The following is a 26,294-nucleotide window of genomic DNA, read 5'->3' on the forward strand; positions in this document are numbered from 1 at the left end:
GCAGTATGTGAAATTATAATCTCAGAATTATAAAATAGCTAATGCTATTTTGATCTTTTTTCAGAATAATTAAAGTATAGGAAACTTTCTGTGTGTTTGAGTTTTAAACTGCATGACTAAGGAAATGGTCTTAGTGCTCACACCAAAACAAACTTCACTTTACCATAAATTAGTATTAGCTATATAGCACAAGGAAGCCAGGCTTTTGTTGCACCAGCTAAAAGAAAAAAGAAAACAAGATAAAAAAATACAAAACAAATTATACACTTCCCTCTCATGTAAGTAACTATCCAGTTGACATTGAATTTCTTCAAACTGTTAGCCTCAAATACCTGTGGAGGCAACTTGTTCCAATAATTAGTGATTCACTAGCTAAAAGAAAACTTCCTACAAGCTAGTTGTAAACCTTTTCACCTGTAATTTGAATTTATGGCCTCTGTCTCTGAAAATTCCTTAAAACAGTGAAAATTCTGCCTTCACTCATTTTACTAACCACTTTCAGAGACTTATAAATCTCAGTCAGGTCCTTTCTAAGGCACCTGGTTGCAAAATTCTTTAGCCCACATAATTTTTTTTTTTAATGAAAACCCCAAACACGAGAGGTATTAGCACCTGCAGTACTTAGTATTATGCATGAGATAACGGTTGAGAAGATGAAAGAAGATATTTTTTACATTAAACTTGAATTTCTGTAGATTGTAATTTTCAGGAAATACATATGAAAGAAGATTGTTCCAGGAAACGGAAATTGAATTAATAAATGAGGAAGAAGAAAAGCTGGGTCTGTGAGTTTGAAGTTGGACAGTAAATGGATGTTGGCTGGCGACGGCATGTGTTCGGACTGTTTTGAAAGAGAGAGAGAGCGGGAATTATAGAAGCCAATTCAGAAGAACAGTGCCCATGGAAGTATCTGTAGAAAAGGCATGCAGCAGAAACAGTACGTCTATGAGACAGCGAGTGGAGAGACAGTTAATTAATTTAACTTCCCTCTTTTGAATGGAATCTAGAAGCCTCAGAGAGGTTTGGGAGCACTGCACCAGATGTGGGAACAATATTCCATGGTAGGGCAGATTTGCAATTTGTACAGAGTGAACAGCTCTTTAGAAGAAAAGTAATGCCCAGAACGAAAGAGAAAACCCAGTTTATTAGATGTGAGGAAGCAATATTTGTAATGCGCTTATGCCAAGAGTAATTATAAGTCGGTATACACTGATGAGACAAAACATTATGACCACCTGCCTAATATGATGTTGCTCTTCCACGTGCAGCCAAAACAGCTCATACCCGGCGAGGCAGGGACACCACAAGATTTCTAAATGTGCGTCTTGTGGTATCTGGTACCAACACGTAACCAGCAGATCCTTTAACTCCTGTGTCCTTGATTGAGACGCCACAGATTACAGTTGCTGTTCCAACACAAACCACAGATGCTCGATGGGATTGATGTCTGGGGAATTTGGAGGCAGTTAATTAATTTAACTTCCCTCTTTTGAATGGAATCTAGAAGCCTCAGAGAGGTTTTGGGAGCACTGCACCAGATGTGGGAACAATATTCCATGGTAGGGCAGATTTGCAATTTGTACAGAGTGAACAGCTCTTTAGAAGAAAAGTAATGCCCAGAACGAAAGAGAAAACCCAGTTTATTAGATGTGAGGAAGCAATATTTGTAATGCGCTTATGCCAAGAGTAATTATAAGTCGGTATACACTGATGAGACAAAACATTATGACCACCTGCCTAATATGATGTTGCTCTTCCACGTGCAGCCAAAACAGCTCATACCCGGCGAGGCAGGGACACCACAAGATTTCTAAATGTGTGTCTTGTGGTATCTGGTACCAACACGTAACCAGCAGATCCTTTAACTCCTGTAAGGTCCGTGATTGAGACGCCACAGATTACAGTTGCTGTTCCAACACAAACCACAGATGCTCGATGGGATTGATGTCTGGGGAATTTGGAGGCCAGGGCAATACCTGGAAGTCTTCCTCATGTTCCGTGAACCAGTCTCGAAATAATTCAGGCAGCATGGCATGGTGCATTATCCTGCTGAAAGATGGCATGGCCAGGGGAGAAGACCGTTGCCACGAAAGGGTGTACCTGGTCAGCAATGATGTTTAGGTAGGTGGTAGACATCAGAGTACCCTGAATGACTAGACCCAGGGTATCCCAGCAGCACATTGCCCAAAGCATGACACCGCCATTGGCTTCTTTTCGTTCCACGGTGCATCCAGGTGCCATCACTTTCCCAGGTAAACGACGCACACTTACCCGGCCATCCACATGGTGCAACAGGAAATGCAATTCATTCAACCAGACAACCTTCTTCCAATCACTCAAGGTCCAGTTTCGATGTTCGCGTGCCCATGTAGCCGCTGTCGCTGGTGAACCATGGTTAGCATGGGCACTTGGAGTGGCCTGTGGCTACACAGCTCCATTTTCAGCAGGGTTCAATGTACTGTGCGTTGTGACACATTACTCCCGTCACCAGCATTCCAGTTACTGGGGAGTCGCACCACAGTCGCCCTTCTATTGCCACGTACCATCCAGGAGAGCCTTCGTGCACCTCGAGCATCAATGAGCCATGATCGTCCAACACCTTGCCGGCAGTTTGTGAGGTGCTGATGTTCATGGCACCCCCCACCAGCTGTATCGTTTCAGATATGCTCTGGCTCAGTTATCTGGCCATTACAATTTGGCCTTTGTCAAACTCACTTTTAAGTCCGCTGCCTTTCCCATCTGAAAAACAAGAGTAATACTGATTAATGGAGCTCAGTATCAGGTGTTTTTTATACCATGACCTGACCCCACACACATGCTGTAGTTTACCTGCAGTTGCTTCGATTTGCATAACGACTCACTGGTCATAATGTTTTGGCTCATCGGTGTAATCCCCAATAGAGATATAAGATCTTGTCCCACTGGAGATCAGCATTTAAGGAATTGGTGGATATTCGAGAAGTTGAACCTGTTTGTGCAGGGCAAGTTTCTCAAACTGGAAGGTGAAATTCAATGTACTATCATCAGCAAAAGCAAAACTGATGATAGTACATTGGATAGGATTTCTGGTCAATGGAAGAAGGTCATTATTATACATGAGGAAAAGAACTGAACCTTGGGGAACACCAGCATTAGTGGAAAAGTTAGAAGACAGAGAGCCATCTACCATTACCTGCAGTGAGTGGTCAGAGAAAACTGGATACCCAATTACAAAAAACAGTTGGCAGACCATAAGATGGAAACTTATAGAAGACCTTTATGCCAAACATGATCAAAAGCCTTTGAAATGTCAAGTGCAACTGCTTGAGTTTCAGCAAACTTATATTGTATTTGTCCATATATGGGTAACATAAACTAGAATATCACCAGTGGATCAACACTAACAGAATCCATACTTGCGATCATTGATCAGATGAAAGGTGTCTATGAAGTAATGAAATTTTTTGTATATGGTGTACACACATGTCAAGAATATACTCAGCTCCTTGACGTAACGTGGTCTCGACAATGCACATTGCATACACACAACCCGACCCCTCCAATCACTATCTAGCAGAGCAGAAGCAGTGAGATTATACACTAGATGATCTAGATGTCTCTTAGAGAGTTACCAATAAGTTCAGTCCAGTGGACTATTTAGCTGTGAACACTGTTTTAAGAACTGTACCCTCAAAATGTAAGGAAGATTGGATCTCGCCATGATGTCCGTCATAATTTCAGAAGACATCAATTATATAGTGCAATTGATGTGGGATTTATTTAAAGACATAACTATTATCAGGGATAAAAGGAAGGAATTACGTTTCTCTAAACGCAATTACAATGGTCTTAGGTAGTTTCAGTGGGACCAGCTGATGTTAAAAATTGCCAAATAAGAAGTAATTATAGAAGCTGCTAAGTCGTTTATGCCAGCTAAGGGATGTTGTTTAAGGTTTGGACCAAAATGGTTGTAAGATGAACTTGTGTGTTCAGTAACAGAGAAGAAGAAAAATGCATGAGATGTACAATCTTACCGTAAGTATAGATTAGCCTGTAATCTCTTTATTCATGGGGTTAGGCATGCTGAGGCTGGTTATGAAAAGTGTTTGGCTAAGGGTGCAAAGAAAAGTAGCAAGGAATTTTTGCTTATGGCTGATATCCAATTATTTGATATCAAAACTCAGGAAAAAAAAGTCTTAACTTTATTATCTGATTCGCTTTTTTCTTTTATATTATTTTGCTGGGGTGTTTTTTTTTCCATTGTGATGTAAGCATTTATGATAAAAATATTAAGAATTTGGTATTAAGGAACGTTAACATTAAATTTTTTTGGGAAAATTAGTTCAAATTTTGAAAATTAGAGTAGTTCTATTCCTCTTATAATTATGAATGGAATTTTTCTTGTTTTCCCATTAAAGAAAGATTGCATGTTTTCTTTGTTAAAATATATCATTAACAAGAATGCTTCCCCACACATATAAAATTTCCTTTCAGACCAAGTTCAGATTTCCCTGAACAAAGGAAACCCTCTGCATTTCTTCTGGGCCCAACAAATATGAAAAGACCTTTACCAAGTCCTGTAAAACATGTTCCACCTATAAAAATCATTACTCGTACTGGGACATCTCTGAGTGTTACCACAACTTCCGATACTCAAGTAAGTTCAATGTAGCAAATTTAATAATGCAATTTGAAAGTTACTACTTATTTTTAAAAAAAAAATGTGAGAGAATTATTGGTCATAAAATATTTAATTAAGCATTGCCATTAGATAGTTTTGTACTACTTTACGTATTAAAAAATTTCAGCCATAGGCTATAATGTTTACAATGTTTCTAATTCTGTTTGCTACAGTTTCCACTGCATCTGAAAGTTGATTAGAATGCTGTCAGTCCCTTCCTTAATAATATCCTTCAGTTTCTCAGCAGTTTTTAGATTTTCCTTGTAGATTTTTTCTTTTACCCATTCACAAATGAAAATGTTCACTGGGATCAACCAATTGGTGGATGATGGTCACTCTTTGGCCATCATCTGCCAATCCATATGTTAGAAAAATTAATATCAAGGCACTTTCACTCAGGAACACTGAATAATGGCAGAAAATCATGCTGCATAGCAATCATTTTCTGTGCACTTGGACAGTGCACATCTTCGAGAAAATCAAAACTTTGAAGAAAGTACCTTAGCAATTCATCTTACCTTGTTAAAATTCTCTCCTTCCAGTAAGTTTTCACTGTTATAAATGTCAAATGCCTTCATCTGATCAAATAATATTTTTAAGAAACCTTGCCAGCCATCCAAACTTGATTTGGCAAATTATTTTTTGATCATAATCCCAATTAATGAGACTCGTGGCAGAGAAGAAAAATGCATGGATGCATATAAATTATCAGGCAATACAGAAGCCTATGGCAGATATAAGCTAGTCTGTAATCAAGTCACAGTGGAGGTCAGACAAAGACAGATTACGAGAAATCTTTGGCAAAGGATGCAAAGAAAAACAGCAAAGAGTTCTTTACTTATGTAAACTCTAGAAAGAGGGGAATGAATCAGCTTAGTCAACTTAACATAGATGGTTCAACTATTAATGATCCTGCTCAAGTAGCTGATAAACTGAATGAGTATTTTGCATCTACATTCACACACATGAGGAGTTATTTAAGGAGGGGAATGCCAGAAGTTTATCAAACTCTAACAGGGATCTAAGTGATTTTATAATAACTGAGAGCAAAGTGGAGGAGAAATTGTTGAAGTTAAACATAAAAAAGGTGCCTGTGGCAGATGGGATGTATCCAGTTATAATTAAAGGAGGCAGCAAGAGAAGTAAGCAAACCCTTAGCCATAATTATGAGAACATCTTTAGAGTCAGGAGAGGTCCCCATGGACTGGAGATGTGCAAATGTATCCTCAATTCACAAAGGGGGTTCAAAGGGTGACACAAATAATTATAGACCTGTTAGTTTAACTTCTGTTCCGGGGAAAATAATGGAGTCACTGGTTAAAGAGGTGATACAGGATCACCTAGACAAGACAGCAGTAATAGCTCAGACACAGCATGGGTTTGTTTAGGGGAAGTCTTGTCTGACCAATTTGACTGGATACTACAATGTGGTCACAAAGGAACCAGATGCAAAAAATAATTTTGATATGATATAATTGGATTTCAGGAAAGCTTTTTATACTGCTGTACATGGAAGACTGCTGTACAAGTTGGAGCGGTATGACATTAAGGGCAATGGTTACTGCAATGGATAAAGGGATGGTTGAGTGGGAGACGGCAGAGAATGGTAATAAATGGACACTGCTGTACATGGACTAATATTATTAGCGGATTCCCCCAGGGTTCGGTGCTGGGCCCATTGTTCTTTTGTGTATTTATCAATGATATCGATTAAGGTATATCAGGCTTAATGTTCAAGTTTGCAGATGATACAAAGGTTGGCAGGGTTGTTAATGACACTAAAGACAGTATGCTACTGCAACCGGATCTAGAAAGGTTAAGCATGGGCTGAGAAGTGGCAACTGAAGTTTAACATTGACAAATGCAAAGTACTCCATATGGGTAGCATAACCCAAGAGAAATGCACAAACTTTGTGGTACTACACTCAGGGAGGTGGACAATGAAAAAGACTTGGATGTAATTGTGCAGTCAGATATGGAGTTCTCTGAACAGTGCAGACGGGCTGCCAGAGCAGATCATGGAGTTTTGTCAATGATATATAGGAATTTTGTTAGCGGAGACAAGGAGGTGATTATCCCTTTGTATAAATGGTTCGGCCACATCTTGAGTACTGTATACAGTCTGGTGGCCTCATTATAGGATGGAAGTTGAGTTGCTAGAACGAGTATAGAGAAGATCAACAAGATTGGTGAGAGGAACAAAGGGGTGTGCTTAAGTGTGAAAGTTGCAGCATCTGGAGCTAGGCACCTGTGAGGTGATCTGATTAAGGTGTATAAGGCCTTGATTTGAGCAGGCTCAATGCTGATTGGATATTTCCGCTTGCTCAGACTAAGAACCTGAGGGGGGCATAGATTCAAATTGAGGAAAGACAGTTGAAGAATAGATGTGTGGAAGCTTGCCTTTAGCCAATGGGTAGTTGATTGCTGGAACAGACTTCCATCTGTTGTTGTGAAAGTTGATAGCTTAAATAAATTTAAGGCCGAACTAGACAAACATTTGGAGTGACCGGATGGGTGGAATGGGAAGGGTTTTTTTTTTGACTGATGCTGTATAAACTTACTTTCCTGCATCATATGCCTCAACTAATGCTAATGGTAATCTTAAGCTGCCAAACAGGCTGCCAGAGCAGATCATAGGGTCTTGTCAATGATATACAGGAATTTTGCTAGCAGGGGTTTTGCTAGCAGATGATTATCCCCTTGTATAAGGCAATGGTCATGCCACACCTTGAGTACTGCGTGCAGGTCTGGAGGTAGAGGTGCCAGAATAGAGAGAAGGGCAACAAGACTGGTGAGAGGAACAAAAGGATGCTCTTATGAAAAAAGACTTAAGTTCTGCAAATTGTAGTGTCTGGAGACTAGGCATGGTGATCTGATTCAAGTATGTAAGGCCTTGAATGGTTTGAGCAGGCTTAAGTTGATATGATTCTTCCTCTTACTGAGATTACAAACCTGAGGGGGTATAACTTCAAATTGGGGAAAGACAGTTGTATAAAAGATGTGCGGAAATTTGCCTTTAGCCAGCGGGTAGTTGATTGCTGGAACAAACTTCCATCTGTATTGGAAGTTGATAGCTTAAATAAATTCAAGGAATAAGTAGACAAACTTTTGGAGTGAATGGATGAGTGAAATGGGAAGTTTTTTTTTTTAGCTGATGCTGTATAAGCTTGAAGAACCTTTTGATCACTTCAAAGGATTCAGTCTTCTTCCGCAGTGTAATTGAAGCCTTTCAGTTCATCAACTTTATTTTTAAAAAGAGTGGGTGCACAAATAAAGTGCTGTGAGCTGCTGACTCCAGCTGCTCATAACACTTCAATTTTTTGTACCTGGTTTTTGAACTTGATCTCATGTAACTTTCACTTTTCCACTGTCAAAAGTTAATGATTCTTAATGCTCTGCAATTTGTCTTATCTAGGCAGCACAGAAAAAAAGCCTATGGTTTCAAATTTGAGTCATGTCTCTAATTGTATTAGAAGAACCTAGTCCTTGGCATAGTAAGTTTACATACCAGTATTCTTGCAGTGCTTTAGCTCTGTTCTGGTTTTAATACAAGAACCTCATCAAGAATTCAAAATCTTTCAATAATAAACTCATCCTTTAAGGATCCCTTTCCTTTCCATCTGATGTGGTGAACACACACACACTTGTACAGACATAATGTATGAATTGCATTACATTTCAAGTGCTTTTGATTTTTCCTTAAATTGTCCTCCCCCATTTTCTGTGTTTTATAGAAGTGAAACGTAAATAGTTATATCCTCAACAATTAATTACTAAGATTATAACTTTATAGAACATTTAATAAAACTGTACACTTTTGCTTTCTCTAAACTCATCCATTTGGTTTAATTTCAACTGTATAATATTTATTACTCTCCTTGGCGCCTCCGTAGCCAGGTGGGAAGGAGCAGCAGTGCATAGCACACGTTTCTTGAGTAGACCGGGGTTCGAGCCCGTGATCACCAAATATGGAGGATGCGGAAAGGTCAGGGAATGACCACCGCATATCCCAGAGCAATATGGCCTTAGTTGCTAATGCTCCTAAAAACCAAATAAGAAACAAACAAACATTACTCTCCTCCACATACTTTTAAATAGTTTTTTTTTCCTTCATATACCCAGGTTTGGAGGTAGAGTTGCCAGAATGCAGTGCAGGGCAACAAGACTGGTGAGGGGAACAAAGGGGTGCTCTTATGAAGAAAGACTTAAGTTCTGCAAATTGCAGTGTCTGGCAACTAGGCACCTGCATGGTGATCTGATTGAAGTGTATAATGCCTTAAATGGTTTGAGCAGGCTCAATGCTGGGTCCATGAGTTCCCCAGGATTCAGTGCAGAGTCCATTGTTGTTTTCAGTATTTATCAGTGATATCGATGAAGGCATATCAGGCTTAATGTCTAAGTTTGCATCTGATACAAAGGTGGCAGGGTAGTTAACAACAGTTTTGTTTGTTTGTTTATTTGGTTTTTAGGAGCATTAGCAACTAAGGCCATATTGCTCTGGGGATATGCGGTGGTCATTCCCTGACCTTTCCGCATCCTCCATATTTGGTGATCACGGGCTCGAACCCCAGTCTAATCAAGAAACGTGTGCTATGCACTGCTGCTCCTGCCCACCTGGTTATGGAGGTGCCGGTTAACGACAGTCATCAAGGTGAATTACTGCAACAAAGATTAGGAAAATTGGGTCGATGGGCTGAGAAATGCCAGTTGAAGTTTAACATTGACAAATGCAAGGTACCGCATATAGGTAGCAGTAATTTCAGATTAACTTATCAACTTTGTGGAACTAAACTCAGGGTAGTTGAAAATGAAAAAGACACAAGGGTAATTGTGCAGTCAGATATGAAATTCTTTGAGCAGTGTAGACATGCTGCCAGGACAGCTCATGAGGTTTTGTCAATGGTATACAGAAACTTTGCTAGCAAGGATAAGGAAGTGATTATCGCTTTGAATAAGGCCATGGTTAGGCTGCATCTTGAGTACTGTGTACAGGTCTGGAGGCCTCACTTTAGGAAGGATCTGTTGCAGAGAATGGCAACCAGATTGGTGAAGTGAACGAAAGGGTGCTCTTATTTAGAAAGGCTTCAGTTCTGCAAATTGTAGCATCTTGAGACCAGGCATTTGCATGGAAGTCTGATTGAGGTGTTTAAATCCTTGAATGGATTGAGTAAGCTTAATGTTATTGGTATTCTATCACTTGCTGAGACTAGACACATGAGGGGGCATAGATTTAAGTTGAGAAAGAGTAGAGTAGATGTGCAAAAGTTTGCCTTCATCCAGTGGGTGGTTGATTGTTGGAACAGGCTTCCATTTGTTGTTGTGGAAGTGGATGGGTTCAATAAATTCAAGGGAGAACTAGAAAAATTCTTGGAGGGTACGGACTGGTGCATTGTGGTTTTTTTTTTTTTTTTTGGCGGCTGCTTTATAAGCTTGCTTTCATGCATCATTTGCCACTACCACTACTACTACTGTATTAAAACTACATTTAATCTGTGAATTTCTCTTTTCCATACAATTTGTATGGAAAAAAGAAATATTAATTGTTGGATTTCTATTGGTTATATTTTACTAAAATTTGGAATTACTTGACAAATATTTTTAAAAGCAACAAATATAAAATTTCATGATAATCCATGACATGAATATATCCAATGAATATGACAATAAGCACACAGCATATATATACAGGGTGTCTCAAAAATATTAGTACAAACGTTTAGGGGAGGTAGATAACATCTAAAGGAATGTGAATCGCATAGGAACCCATAACCAGAAACGTCACCGTAAATCGGTAGATGGCGCTGTTCATCAGTTCACGAGAGGGAAAATTTCTGGTTTACTCATTCAAGCAGTAGTCGCCGCACGAAGAGCATGCATCGATATACAAACTATGAGCTGGCAGACATGCACCTATGCTCAACGAATTTATGGAGAATGCTTTCCAGGCAGACATGTACCAGACCACCGTTTGTTTGCATGTGTGCATCAAAATTTGTGCGATTATGGGTCATTTAGAGGTAATAGGAGTAGTGTGGGCAAACCACGTTCGACGCAAACTCCCACCATGGAAGAAAGTGTGTTGAATGCAGTCCAGAATAATCCTACTACTAGCACACATGCCGTTGCCTGTGCCTTAGGAGTGTCTCATTGCAGTGTACAGCGTGTCTGGCACGATAATTCCTTACACCCCTTTCATCTCCAAAGGGTTCAATTACTGCTCCCCCAAGATCATCCTGCATGTGTGGCTTTTACGCAGTGGTTTCTCCGAGAAAGTGTTTAAGACTTGAATTTTCCAGTCTATGTTTTGTTCACGGATGAGGCTTATTTCATTCGGAAAGGCTTATTCAATCAGACAGTGCTCATGTGTGGGCTCACAACAACCCACACAGTATGCGCCCCCATGCGGCACAACATCGCTTCGCAATAAATGTGTGGGCAGGTATGGTCGGTGACTGCTTAGTCGGCCCATACCTGTTACCATCCCGCATGAACTCCGCTAAATATCGGATCTTTCTTGAACAAGTTCTACCAGGGTTACTTGACGATGTTCCAGCAAATGTGAGACGCAACATTTGGTTTCAACATGACGGGGTGCCTGCCCATTGTGGAAGGTGTGTTCGTGACCATTTGAACAGGCGTTTTGGGCATCGATGGATTGGCCGTGGTGGACCCGTTGCCTGGCCCCCACGCTCACCTGATTTATCGAGCCTTGATTTCTTTCTGTGGGGGGGGGGCCTCAAATATATCGTGTATGAATCGCCTGTGGAGACGAAAATGGATCTCTTGGCGAGACTCGTCTGCGCTGCTGCTACTGTCAAAGAAACCCCAGATGTGTTTGACCGTGTCCGTCAATCTATGCTGTGTCGTTGTCACGCATGCATCACAACTCATGGTGGAACCTTCGAGCATCTGTTGTAACATCATGAAATGCATCCATCTTGTACTCCACTGTTAATAATATGTCAAATAAATGTTTTCCACCAATCACTGTCTTGTGTCATTTCTGCTTCTTGTGCCTCTGCTACTACTTTCCGGTGATGTTTCCGGTTATGGGTTCCTATGCGATTCACATTCTTTTAGATGCTACCTACCTCCCCTAAATGTTTGTACCGATATTTTTGAGACACCCTGTATATATATATATATATATATATATGTAAACGTGCCTAAACACCATATGAACTAGTATAACATAACTGCTACAAGTGTTAATAAATAGTTAATATGCCTAAAAACAACCAAGCCATTAATTCTTTCCATCTGATGATAGGATAATCTTAAAACTTTAATGAAAATGCCTACAAATGACATTATGGCTGTGTGTTAATTAACACAATTACTCATGGTTTTTTATACTTCTGCACTTTTTGCCTACATACAATCATGTTAAATGGATCCCCCATGAATGGTGTGTTGGTGTAAGATGTATGAGTATGTAACTGTGCAGATTATCTAATTTTAGGATTTTGAACTTGAATGAAACAGTTGAAATTATAGTTTTCAGGATTAGTAATAAGCATATGTTGTGTTTAGGTGCTTTTTTTTTTTTAACTTAGGTATCATCAGCATATGCAAGGATTGACACTGAAAATTCTCCGCCAGATAATAATGAAATGTTAAAAGGAAAAAAGAATACAGCTCCAGATAACGAAATGGTTCCACCAAATAAAAAGTTGAAATCCTCCTTTACAGTTCTACCATCAGGACAAACAGCAGGTGAATGGCATAGTTTTATTTTACATATTTTTGTGCACAACAATTTGTTAGAAACTTTTAGAAATATCGGTTATACAAAAATAAGAACTTGTTTTTTTGTCAGAAACTGAAAGAATAAATTTAAATTTTTTGTGAAATACAAAAATACATTATTTCTTGTAGTATTTTTGTAGATGTATTTCTAGTAGGCATCTATTTAACTTTTTCATATGGATAGTGACATAATTGAATATAAATGATTTTAGAATGTTCACAACAGCTAGCATCACTGCTGTATCTCACAATATGTGAAAAAGTCCTTGCTTAGATTCTCATCATAGACCAAAGTTGAGAAATGTTTCCTGCCAGGAGGTTTTGGTGGGGGAACTTTTATCGGCTCTTTGCACACTGCAACTTAACATCAGACTGGGAGGAAGAAAATGTTTTTTCTCCCAGAAAATTGGGTTTTTTAACCTGCAGAAGAGGCAGCCTGACCATATTGACCAAGTGACCACAATAGGTCAGACATGGTTGTACAGAGGTTTAAAAGAGAAAAAAAAAAAAAAAAAGATTGAGAAGGAATAAAAGTCAACTTTCTTACAAGGACAGTTAACTAAAATTTCTTGTTAAAACTTGGTCTAAGAAGGGAATCAAATCTCTTATCTTTTCCAAGCAGTGATAGGGTTGCATAATCATGCACCACCACAAAGTCCCTTTTTTTTTAAATATACAAATAAATGTGAATATAGTGAACACCACTTATTGTATTGAGATCACTTCAGGACACACATTAATTGATAACTAAAACTGATGACATAGGGATGTAGCTGTTCAGTGCTGTTTATTGATGCAGAGCAGAAATGTGTACATAAAATGGTGGAAGTGGACAAAAAGCAAACATTAAAATCAAGCAGTATAAATTACTTTAATTTGACTGTCCATCCACTTTATTTCTTCAAGAAAGTCATCAATAAAAAGTAAATTGTCATACATGATGTTTCTTTAAATCTGTACAAACCATTAAAAACAAATAAAGAAAATATTAAAATCAAGATTAGAAAAGGGTTAATGCTCTACTGTAAAACAGTCACATTGGTGGTAGGGGTACAGATGCAGTACTTATTTTCATGGATTAATGACACTAACAACCATATGAACTGTACGAAGCAAGAGCAGTAACTTGATATGCAACATTTTAGAGTTCAAGAACAAATCACGATGTTACGTAATCACTTCCACTGTACATTCATAAGCTACAATAAGTCTAAAAAAGTCATGACATAAGCTAAATCGCTTATTACAATAAACAATTTTTTCTATGTATTTGTATATATCTAATCAGAATTTCATAAAAGTGATAACTTATACAAATGATAACATTATTTGTAATCACAATAAATAAATCATGCACTGTAGAAGGAAATTTATTGCAAAACAATTGAGAATTTGAAAATTTTGATTCATTATGAAAACATTTGAATAAATACAAACAATGTAGTGTAATGAATAACAAAAATAAAAATAGATGTAAGCATTCCTTGCACTTTTTCTCTTCATATTGTTCCTCATGATAACATCACATTTAACAGTTTTAATTTACTTTTGAGTATAGCATTATATAAGTTTTAATTAAATTATAATTTAATTATTTTAATCGACTTAAGGTACATTATAATCATGGGCATATTCCTTCAATGACACATTGTTTTATTACTCTTACTGTAATTTATAATTTAATTAAATTTTACCTCCCCTTTGAGTAGTATCTGTAATCATTGATTATCTGCCTACATCATCATTTCCTAGTCCTCATCAATTGCTACTTTTAGTTAACATTCTCCCAAATCTATAAGTTTCCTCTTGGGCTATTATTTCCCAAAACCTTACAAGACCTTAAATTTAGCAGCATTAAATCATGACTACTGTTTTCTCGATCATCCCTATAACCATTCCAGATTGCTTAGAAGTAGCATGTCTAGCTGCAGTCATTTGCAACTCTATTTAAACTTTAGTAACATCTCTAAATTCTGACATGCAATATACATCTTTAACAATGTAATTTAACCTTCCATCACTTGCATCCTCAATTTAACAAAAACTCTCACAACATGTGAGACATCCTTTTTTGTTTTAATCATAAAAAATTGCTTTTTAGCTTTTATAATTAATTGAAAATGATGCTGTTTTAGTTATGATTTACTGAATTCATTTTAAAAATATCGAACAAAAATAAACGAGAGAAACCAATAATAACAATAAAGATTTAATCTTATTTTTTAGAATTTTCAAGGTCATTCATCCCCCTCAATGAAACAGATTCTGCAGTGTGAACATCTGTATTTTTGTCAGCTGTTTGCATTTAGCTGGCAAAACCAATGCTCTATGTGAAGATTAGACTACTGTTGCTGGCATCTCACAGATGCCACATGGGAATGGTAATTGCCTAGAGAAAGGTGGATGCTTTTGCTTGTTTCTTACATCCAGATGGATTGCTAATAACATCATAGTAATTTATCAAGTTACAAGGGTAATTCAAAAAATAAGTTACACTGGATCATTGTAGCCCAGGATACATTTATTGAGGTATGTAACATTATGCAATAGAAAGCACATACATACCTTGCACTACTTTTCCACAGTCACCAAGTTGGTGTAAACACTTCTCGGAACATGTGACTAAACGTTCAATTCCCTGATGATAGAAATCCACTCCTTGGTCATTTAGCCACCGTCGAACTGCTGTTCGCACCTGCTCGTCATTTTCAAATCGTTGCCCCCTAGATGTTCTTTCAGCTTGCCGAAGATGTGATAGTCACAAGGCGAAAGATCAGGCCTGTACAGCAGATGTTGCCATGCCTTCCATCCAAAACTTTGGAGCAAGTGTCATGTTGTGCGTGCATTGTGTAGCATGGCATTGTCCTGAATGAGAACAACACCTTTGCTTAACTTTCCAGGCCTCTTGTTTTTCATGGCTGTTCGCAAAGACCGTAATGTTTGGCAGCATTAATTGTTGTGCCTTTTGCCATAAATTCCATGTAAACAACTCCTTCACAGTCGAAAAGCACAGTGACCATGACCTTTCCTGCTGATGGTGCAACTTTGAATTTCTTCCGCACAGGCGATGTTGTGTCTCCCCATTCCATAGACACTCTCTTCGTTTCTGGGGTGAAATGGTACACCTACGTTTCATTGCCAGTGGTGATGCAGTGTAAGAAGTCATGGCCTTCCACGAATAGTGTTGAAGGAAGGATAGAGAAGACAAAAAACATTGACCTTTGTTTTCGTCTGTCAGTGAACGAGGAACCCATCGTGCACACAATTAGCGATAGTCAAGATGTTTGTGGACGACGGAATGAACACTGCCTATCAAAATATCCAACTCCTTTGCCATCTCTGTGACTGTCAGTCTTTGATTATTGCGAATCATTTCATCAACCTGCATCACATTGTCTGCAGTGGTCGACACTGATGGCCTTCCTTTTCGATCAGTATCCGTCAGTTCTGTGCGACTACTTTCAAACTGCTGGCACCATTTCGCTATGGTTGGACACGACATTGCATTTTACCCATACACCGCTGTTATTTCACGATGAATCTCGGAACAATTCAGACGTTTTGCCCACAAAAATCGTACTGTACCACATACCTCGAACTTGGAGTAATATTCTAGTTGACGTGCCATTATGAATGCTTGCTCCTACACAACTGTTACCGCTACTTCAACGAAACTCACCTACCAGTGGACACACGATATGAACTCCATTCCACAAAGGCGCCACATTTGTTGTGCAATTATACCAAGAGATGGTGGCAGGTATAACTTATTTTTTGAATGCCCCCTCGTAGATAAGTATGATTTCCCTTTCACAAATCCATAGAAGTGATTCTGTAATGTGTCATTGAATATAGATTCCATAAATTTCTTTCTAATTATGTCTTAATTACAGAAATTATCTTTAAATTACAGATTGCCCAAAAGTTAAACCATCAATTCAAACCAGTATTCCTCTTGGCTATGTCTCTGATGATTTGCTGGATGTGCATGAGGTGAGATCAGTTTTTTGAAGTTAATATTTAGATGATTTATTTCAAACATTCTGTCAACAGTAGCATTAGCATTCGTAGAGACACATGATGCAAGAAAGCAAGCTTATACAGCATCAGCCAAAAAAAAAAAAAAAAAAAACCCATTCCCATTTCACTGATCCATTCATTCCAAATGTTTGTCTAGTTCTGCCTTGAATTTATTTAAGCTTCAACTTCCATAACAACAGATGGAAATTTGTTCCAGCAAACTACCTGCTGGGCCGACCGGGCTAGCAAGATGGGTAAAGTGCCTGCATGGCAACCCAAAGGTCGCGGGTTTGAATCCCGCCTTGTGCCTGGATCACAGTAAAATGCAAAAACTTTGGGAGGTGCATTATGGCCACAGAAGCTGATGCACCAACAACTAACAAAGAAAAAAAAAAAAAAACTACCGCTGGCTAAAGGCAAACTTAAGAAATACATATTCTAAAAGCCTTCAAAACAAAAGACAAAAAAAAGCCTGATTTCTGCAGAGATCATAGAAATTTGTCATGTTTTGCTTTCTTTATTATGTCTTTTCTATTATATAATAAGGCTGAGTGGACAGAAATCATGGGATACCTACCTAGTAATGGATAAGCCCACCTTTCGCCCAGATAAAGGCAGTCACATGGTGAGGCATTGAGTCCAGTAGTTCACAAAAGTGTCCACAGGTATTTCCATCCATGCTTGCTGCATCGCTGTCCATAATTCCATTGCATTCCTGGGTGGAGGATCCAAAGCTCGAACAGACCTTTCCACAGCATCCCAAAGATGCTCCACAGGGTTCATGTCTAGTGAACGGGGAGGCCATTCCATGGTGGTAAAATCTGCAGAATGCTCTTCGAACCATGTTCTATTCACCACAGCTCTATGCGGAAGCACATTGTCCTGCTGGAAGAATCCATTGCCTTGTGGGTGCACAATGACCATGAAGTTTGTTTGTTTGTTTGGAGATTTATTAGGCACATCGGAAACTATGGCCATAGTGCACCAGTTGCAGATGGTCTGCAGGGATGGACATGTAACCTGGACCATTCAGAGATGCATCTAGATGTACCAGGGGACCCAATATGTGCTAGTTGAACATGCCCCAGACCATTACTGACCATCCACCTGCCTGAACACTTCCTTGTTGATGTGACGGGTGCATAGCGCAATTTTCTCCAGATATGCACCCTTCCGCCCACTTGAAATAACTGAAAGCGGGACTCATCGGACAAGGAAACCTGTCTCCAATCATCCAAGGTCCAATGCCGATGTTCTTTCACCCAGTTGAGGTGTAGAGTCCTGCGTTGTGGTGTTAGTATTGGGACTCTGGTGGGTCAGCGGCTTCCATAACCTATTGCGGCTAATGATCGCCTGGTGGTTTTGGTGGAGGCGTTTCTGGCACCTCCTCATTGAAGTCAGCAGTAATTTGCACTACTGTCGCTCTCTGGTTGGCTGAAACAATGCGAGACAGACGTCGATGGCCACGTTCGTCCACTAGGTATCCCATGAATTCTGTCCTTTCATTGTATAAGTATATGTTATTATATATAACTATAATAAGTATATGTTATTATATAATAAGATACTGGACCGCTGTTGGATCTGCTTCTCTTTTCTATCACATGTAATGTGACAGCTGTTTATAAAAAATTTGGAAAGTAAAGTATTATATTATATGTATCATCTAGTGGATTAGATTCTTATTTGAGCAAAGCTTCAATGTATCGAGACCTCATAGATAAGCACTAGGCTTCAGTTATTGAAACTGTATGACTAATTCTCATTTGAACAAGTGGTAGTAGGGCAGAGAGATGGGAATAAACCATTAAGAAACTGAAGTAACTTAAAGTGACATAGTATTTATGTCAAAGTCCCAAACTTTGACATAAATAAATAAAAATCATTAAACATTGTAATTCCCTAGAAAATAATACATTAAAACCTGTTAATTCAAAGTTAAAGGGACCAAATTATATCCATTTTGATTTGAATGGGATCGAAGTAATCAAACAGGACAAGAACATGTCAGTATTGATCAATAAAAATTTTTAAAATCTTTAAATGATCTTAACACTGTTAAGAACTTTGCAGTTCTCATTTAAAATGTTAAGAATCTTTTAGTTTCATTTTGGTAAGATCAACATGTTCATTTAGTCAGCATACAAGAAAGATAACAATTGAAAACAAGTACTATATGTTTATTATGTATAATTGTATGTACCTGCAAAAGACAGAGTATCCATTTCTTGGGATATTTTTTGCCATTTAATACATGTAATCCAAACAAAAAAGGTGAAATATTTCTTTTTTAGTTTTATTGCTTACAATAAATTTTGTAACTTAGCACAAATTGCTCTCACAAATTAACTACATAAGCTGGTCATTCATCACTTGCTTCAGATGGTGAAAAGTTTAATGTCACTTTAGAATGGCTGACAGTGGTAGACAGAAGATTCTCAGTGTGAGCACAGCCAGAAAAATGTGTTTGATTACATTTGTGAACTTTTACCTAGTAAAACACGCAGTAAAATTTGTGAAATTTTACTGTGTGGAATTAAATCTATTTTTTGAGCACATAAATAGGTTGCTATTTTACAGAAGAGATTAACAGTGGAAGCTGCTTAGAAGGAAAAGATTACATGCAACTATGCATCAAAATACATAAAATTTAACAAAATAATTTTTTATTATTATTATTATCACTAGCACATGGTGTAAGGAAGCCCGAGGCTTATGCTGCACCAGACAAAAAAAAAAAAAAAAAAAAACACTCTACCCCGAGAGAGAGAGAGAGAGAGAGAGAGAGAGAGAGAGAGAGAGAGAGAGAGAGAGAGAGTCAGAAGTAGAATCACCAAGAAAGAGAAGAATGATTATATGCAGTTCAGGACCCTGGGTGTGCCAAGCCCACACTCACCAGATGTGAGCTACTGGGGTTATTTTTAAATAAATACAAAAATTAATTAATTAATTAAAAAATACATAGAATGATTTCCAGTTAGAATTGTCCAATTTGAGTGTTGAGATATGTGATATAATTTTTATATCTTTTAACTTAGCTTGGCAAAGTAGTATTGAAAGCAAAAAGAAAGCATTTAGTGTGGGAGGCATTATTTGCTCTGTATCTCATATTGTGCTCTTCCTTCACAACAAGTTTCCATGGTATCACACTACCTCGAATAAGTAACGCTTCACTAATAGAGAAGACTGTTGTTACTTATTCTCAGTGAGTACCACCACCCAGACTTCACTGTTTCAAAGCTGTTTGTATATGTGTGTGATAATAACTCTACTGTCCACTTGTCCCTATTAGACTTAGAAAAGAAAAGACTATTAGACTCACCAGGGTATGTCTGCCAGGGGCAAAGGTTGATGACGTTGTAGAGCGGATATCATCTTTTAAGGGCACAAAAGGTGATATAGTTGTACACGTTGGCACTAATGATATTAAGAGTAGGAGACCAGCGGAATTACTTAACAAGTACAGGTCACTGTTGGAAAAAAGCCGTGAATTAGGGTTGAATTTGAAAGTGTCTGCAATTCTGCCCAGACACGATAAGAGGGAGTATTTGATGAGAGCCCTGTCGATCAATTCAGCCCTGGAAAGATTGTGCAAGGCTCAAGGGGTAGAATTTTTTTCAGCCTGGTCTGTACTTGTTAACAGGAGAGACTGCTTCTACAGGGATGGGATACACTTAAATAGAAAGGGTGCAAAAATGTTTGCTGACGCTATCGAGGCAGTGTTAGGTGGGTTGGAAAACTGCTAGATTGGGGGGATACAAGGACTAATAGATTAACAGTAGCCACTGGCAGAGGAGAAAGTGATTCTTGCACTGCTTCTATTGGAATGAGCCGCAGCCTGGAAAATAAGATGCAGGATATTTCAGAGACTGCTGGGAATCATTGGGGTACAAGTAAACACATGGGTTGTGTTAGGGTAGCTAAGAAAAAGAACAGGTGCATGTATACTTGCATGTACACCAATGCTAGGAGTTTAGTAAATAAATTTGATGAATTTGAGGTATTGCTCAAAACATCAAAGGCAGATATTGTGGGGATTTCAGAGACGTGGTGTCACACAGATATAAGAAATGCAGAACTGGAATTTGGGGAGTACAATGTCTACAGAAAGGATAGACAGGATAGGAAGGGAGGAGGGTTTATGCTATTAGTTAAGAAATACATAAAATCCAAGGAAGTGAAGCCAGTCGACATTGCTGGACAGTGCAGTGTCGAGTCAGTTTGGTGTGACATAAGCATTGGGAGATCAAAATTGAGAGTAGGAGTGTGCTATAGGCCTAATGACTCTGATGAGTATAATAAGAAACTGTACAGGGAAATAGAGTGGGCCAGTAATTCAGAGTGTCTTATAATGGGGGATTTTAATTTCCCAGATATTGACTGGAATTTGGGGGCTGGTCACTCACACACTAGCAAGGCTTTTGTGGATTTATTGGATGAGTGTTTTCTACATCAGCATGTTCGGGAGGCAAATAGAGGGAGTAATACTCTTGATTTGATTATCAGTAGTGATTCTTCATGCATTAAGAATCTGCAGGTAAATGAACTACTAGGTGGCAGTGATCACAGTGTGCTGAAGTGGGATTTACTCAAAGAGGTAACTACCATTAGGGGTAAAGGGAAGGGTTATTGCTTTCATAAAGGCGACTACAATGGACTGAGACAGTATTTAAATTCTATATAGTAGGACCAACTGATGATGTTACCAACAGCAAATTCAAAATGGGAAGCATTCAAAGAACTTAGCTTGGAAGCTACTAGGCTTTACATACCATCTAAGAAATATTGTTCAAGGTTTAGGCCTAAGTGGATGTCAGATGAACTAATGAGACATATGGCAGAGAAGAAAAATGCATGGGATACATACAAATTAACACATGACACAGAAGCCTATGATAGATACAAGTTGATCTTTAACCAAGTTACAAAGGAGGTTAGGCAGGCGAAGGCAGATTACGAGAAATCTTTGGCAAGAGATGCAAAGAAAAACAGCAAATAGTTCTTTACTTATTTAAACTCTAGAAGGAAGGGGATGAATCAGATTGGTCCACTTGATATCGATGGGTCAACTGTTGATGATCCTGCTCAGGTAGCTAACAAACTAAATGAATATTTTGCATCGACATTCACACATGAGGAGTTATTCAGCGAGGGGAATGCCAAAGGTGTATTCAACTCTGGCAGTAAGCTAGAGAATCTTGTAATAACTGAGAGTAAAGTGGAGGAGAAATTGTTGAAAATAAATACAAGAAAGGCACCTGAGGTGGATGGGATCTATCCAGTTATATTAAAGGAGGCAGCAAAGAAAGTAAGCAAACCCTTAGCCATAATTATGAGAGCTTCCTTGGACTCAGGGGAAGTACCCATGGACTGCAGATGTGCAAATGTGACCCCAATTCACAAAGGAGGATCAAAGGCTGACACAAGTAATTAAAGATCTGTTAGTTTAACTTCTGTTCCCGGAAAATTAATGGAGGCACTGGTTAAAGAAGCACTGCAGGATCATCTAGACAAGACTTCAGTTATAGCTCAGACACAGCATGGTTTTCTTAAGGGGAAGTCTTGCCTGACTAATTTGATTGGATACTATGATGCAGTCACAAAAGAACTGGATGCAGAGAATAACTTTGATATTATATACTTGGATCTTAGAAAGGCTTTTGATACTGTTGCACAAGAAAGACTGCTGCACAAATTGGAGTAGTGTGGCATTGGAGGCAAATTGCTGCTATGGATAAAGACGTGGTTGAGGGGGAGAAGACAGAGAGTGGTAATCAATGGACACTGCTCATCGTGGACTAATGTTATTATTGGAGTCCCTCAGGTTTCAGTATTGGGTCCATTATTGTTTTGTGTATTTATAAATGATATTGATGATGGTATATCAAGCTTAATGTCCAAGTTTGCAGATGATATGAAGGTTGGCCGGGTTGTCAAGGACACTACTGACACTATGCTACTGCAACAGGATCTGGAAAGGTTGAGCAGATGGGCTGAGAGGTGGCAAATGAAGTTTAACATTAACCCCAGAGCAACGTATCTGTGGTACTACACTGACAGTGGTAGAGAATGAAAGGGACGTGGGGGTGGTTGTGCAGGCAGATATGAAGTTTTCTGAGCAGTGCAGAAGGGCTGCAAGAGTAGCTCATGGTGTATTGTCGATGATATATATGAATTTTTCTAGCAGGGATAAGGAGGTGATTATTCCCTTGTATAAGAGTACTGTATACAGGTCTGGAGGCCTCGTTTCAAGAAGGATGTAGAGATGCTGGAACGAGTACAGAGAAGGGCAACAAGATTAGTGAATGGAACAAAGGGGTGCTCTTACAAAGAAAGGCTTAAGTTTTGCAAATTACAGTGTCTGGAGACTAGGCACCAGCGAGATGATCTGATAGAGGTGTATAAAGCCTTAAATGGTTTGAGCATGCTCAATGCTGATGGGATTCTTCCTCTTGCTCAGAATAATCACCTGAGAGGGCATAAATTCAAATTGAGGAAAGACGGATGTAGGATAGAAGTGAGGAAATTTGCCTTTAGCCAGCGGATGGTTGGTTGGTGGAACAGACTGCCATCCTTTGTCGTGGATGTTGATAGCCTAAATAAGTTTAAGGCTCAGCTGGACAGGTATTTCGAACGAACAGAGGGGTGAAGTGAAAGTGGTTATTTTTTATTTATTTTTTTTTTTTGGCTGATGCTGCATAAGCTTGCTTTCTTGCATCAAATGCCTATGCTAATGCTAAAAGCAAAAAGTAGGATACTCCAACTCACACCACTCAAAAACTCAAATTCCTCAAATAGGCAATGTTTTCCCAGTAGAGAAGACTCTTGTTACCTATTCTTGGAAACTCTGTGAATATCAGTCTCCCCTGACGGCACCATTTCAAAGCTATTGGACTATCATCGGTGGGTGGGCAGGTACCCTGATATTGCAGACATAACCCAGTTATGAAGATAATCACACAATATGAGAGGTGATGCCCACCGATGATAGGCCAATAGCTTTGAAACAGTGCTTTGGGACCTCCCCTGAGTCTAAGGATGCTCTCATAATTATGGCTAAGGGTTTGCTTACTTCCCTTGCTACCTCCTTCATTATAACTGGATAGATTACATCTGTCCCAGGTACCTTTTTTATGTTTAACTTCAACAATTTCTCCTCCACTTTGCTCTCAGTTATTACAAAATCACTTAGCTCCCTGTTAGAGTTTGATAAACTTCTGGCATTCCCCTCCTTGAATAACTCCTCATGTGTGAATGTAGATGCAAAATACTCATTCAGTTTATCAGCTACTTGAGCAGGATCATCAATAGTTGATCCATCTATGTTAAGTGAACCAATCTGATTCATCTCCTTCCTTCTAGAATTTACATAAATAAAGAACTCTTTGCTGTTTTTCTTTGTGTCCTTTACCAAAGATTTCTCGTAATCTGCCTTCGCCTGCCTAACCTCTTTTGTGACTTGATTACAGACTAGCTTATATCTACCATAGGTTTCTGTGTTGCCTAATAATTTATATGCATCCCATGCATTTTTCTTCCCTGTCACGAGCCTCATTAATTCATCTGACATCCATTTAGGCCTGAACCTTGAACAGTATTTCTTAGTTGGTATGAAAAGCCTAATAGACTCCAAGATTAAGTCCCTGAAGGCCCATTTAGAATTCATCATTGGTAATATCATCAGTTGATCCCACTGTATAGAATTTATAAACTGTTTGAGACCACTGTAGTCACCTTTACGAAAACAAAAACCCTTCCCTTTAACCTTGATGTTAGTTACATCTTTAAGTAAATCCCACATCAGTACGCTGTGATCACTGTCACCTAGTGATTCCTTTATCTGCAAATTCTTAATGCATAAATAAACACTGCTGATAATCAGATCAAATCATATCATATACTTCCTCTGGACGCCCCTCGAACATGTTGCTGTAGAAAACAATCCTCCAATAAATCCACAAAAGTCTTGCTAGCATGCAAGTGAATAACCCACAAGTTCCAGTCAATATCTGGTAAGTTAAATTCCCCCATCACAAGACATTCTGATTTACTGGCCCATTCTATTTCTCTGTACAACTGTTCATTGTACTCATCAGAGTTATTAGGCCTATAACTTACTCTTACTCTCATTTTCCCTTTCCCAGTGTTTATGTCACACCAAACAGACTCAACATTGCACTGTCCACCCATGTCAACTGGATGCACTTCCTTAGATTTTATGTGTTTCTTAACTAACAGCATAACCCTCATTCTCCATTCCTACCCTGTCTGTCCTTTCTCTACACATTGTACACCCCAAATTCCAATTCTGCAGTGCTTATATCTGTGCGATGCCACGTCTCTGATATTCCAACAATAACTGCCTTTGATGTCTTGATCAGCACTTCAAATTCATCAATTTTATTTACTGTGCTTCTAGCATTAGTGTAAATGTACTTGTTCTTACTCTTAGTTATCCCTAACATAGCCCATGTATTTACTTGTTCCATGATGACTCCCAGCAGCTCTTGAAGTCCCTAGCAACTTGCTCTCTAGGCTGCTGCTCATTACAATAGGAGCAGTGCAAGAATCACTTTCGCCTCTGCCTGCGATTACCGCTAATCTTTTAGTCTGTGAATCTCCCCAATCTAGCAGTTTTCCAACCCACCAATACTGCCTCAATAGCATCAGCAAATATTTATGCACCCTTTCTCTCCTGTTAGCAAGCACAGACCACACTGAAAAAAATTGTACCCTGTGAGCCTTGCACAATCTCTCAAGGGCCAAATTGATTGACAAGGCTCTCATTATATACTCTCTCCTATCGTGTGTTTGGGCAGAATTGCAGACACTTTCAAATTTAACCCTAACTCTGGCAACTTTATTCCAGCATTGACCTGTACTTTTTAAGTAAATCTGCAGATCTCTTAATCTTAAGGTCATTAGTGCCAACATGTACAACAGTATCACCTTTTGTACCCTTAAAAGATGATATCTGCCCTACAGCGTCATCAACATTAGTATGCATTCAAGAAACATAGTGATAGAAACTTTGCAGTAATAGGGAGGGAAAGAGACTGAAAAAATATAAACAAAAGAAGCCTTTTATATCAAGAAATTTAGCCAATTGGCTTTAACCAGTAACAAGGAGAGAATATAATGGATTTATGGAATGTGCTTTTCAACAGTAAAATGAAGAAGGGACTAATGGGACATGGTGGGGAGTGCCGGGGAATGAGAGGCTGTAAGAATGCAAGACACTGGATTGCCCATACTTCTTATTTAGTACTTTGCATTTGTAGAAAGATGGCAGCAGAGAAAGGGTAATTTGCAACCTTTGTTTTTATTAATTATGCATGTGAACAAAGTCCAGGTAATGGGTTTGTAATGTGATGCTCATTTATTAAAATTATTTATCATGGTGTATAAAGTGTTTGAACAGTTCTAAATAACTTCTTTATTTAATCCAATCAGTATGCACAAAAAATAGGCTAATTCCACATAACCAAGATAAAATTTCAAAATTGTAATGAAGCATACATTTTTCGACATATCTATACATTGGACATTTTTTCTCTCTCTCTCTCTTGCCAAAGCGCTATTGGCCACAACTTTTGCCCATCTCTATTCCCACCTCTGACAAAACCAGATGATTCTGTAACCACTTCAGCAAAACATAAAGCTGACCTGCTAGCATCCTACTTTTCTTCCAACTCGTGTATTGATGATCTTAGTAAAGCACCTCCTACGATCCTCAGTACACACCATTCAATGCCTCCTGTGGTCTTCCGTCAAAAGAATGTCAGAAGGATTTTAAACAATCTTGATGCTAAGAAAGGTCCTCATGATATTTCTCCACTTGTTCTCAAAACCTGCGCTCCTGAGC

The 26,294-nt window shown here is 38.7% G+C and overlaps 1 protein-coding gene across 1 annotated transcript in view; it reads left to right on the plus strand.

Moving 5' to 3' along the window:
- The window catches only part of Asx (transcriptional regulator additional sex combs), a 331,051-nt gene that overhangs the window by 265,711 nt on the left and 39,046 nt on the right, over positions 1 to 26,294 (plus strand). The window contains exons 12-14 of the mRNA XM_090372619.1: positions 4,474 to 4,636; positions 12,217 to 12,376; positions 16,323 to 16,402. Coding sequence (XP_090228745.1) covers positions 4,474 to 4,636; positions 12,217 to 12,376; positions 16,323 to 16,402 — 403 coding nt within the window. The remainder of the gene's footprint in view (positions 1 to 4,473; positions 4,637 to 12,216; positions 12,377 to 16,322; positions 16,403 to 26,294) is intronic.

This window comes from Mastigoproctus giganteus, chromosome 4, assembly GCF_048544385.1.
Source record: "Mastigoproctus giganteus isolate SK-2022 chromosome 4, ASM4854438v1, whole genome shotgun sequence".
NCBI classification, from domain to species: Eukaryota; Metazoa; Arthropoda; class Arachnida; order Uropygi; family Thelyphonidae; genus Mastigoproctus; species Mastigoproctus giganteus.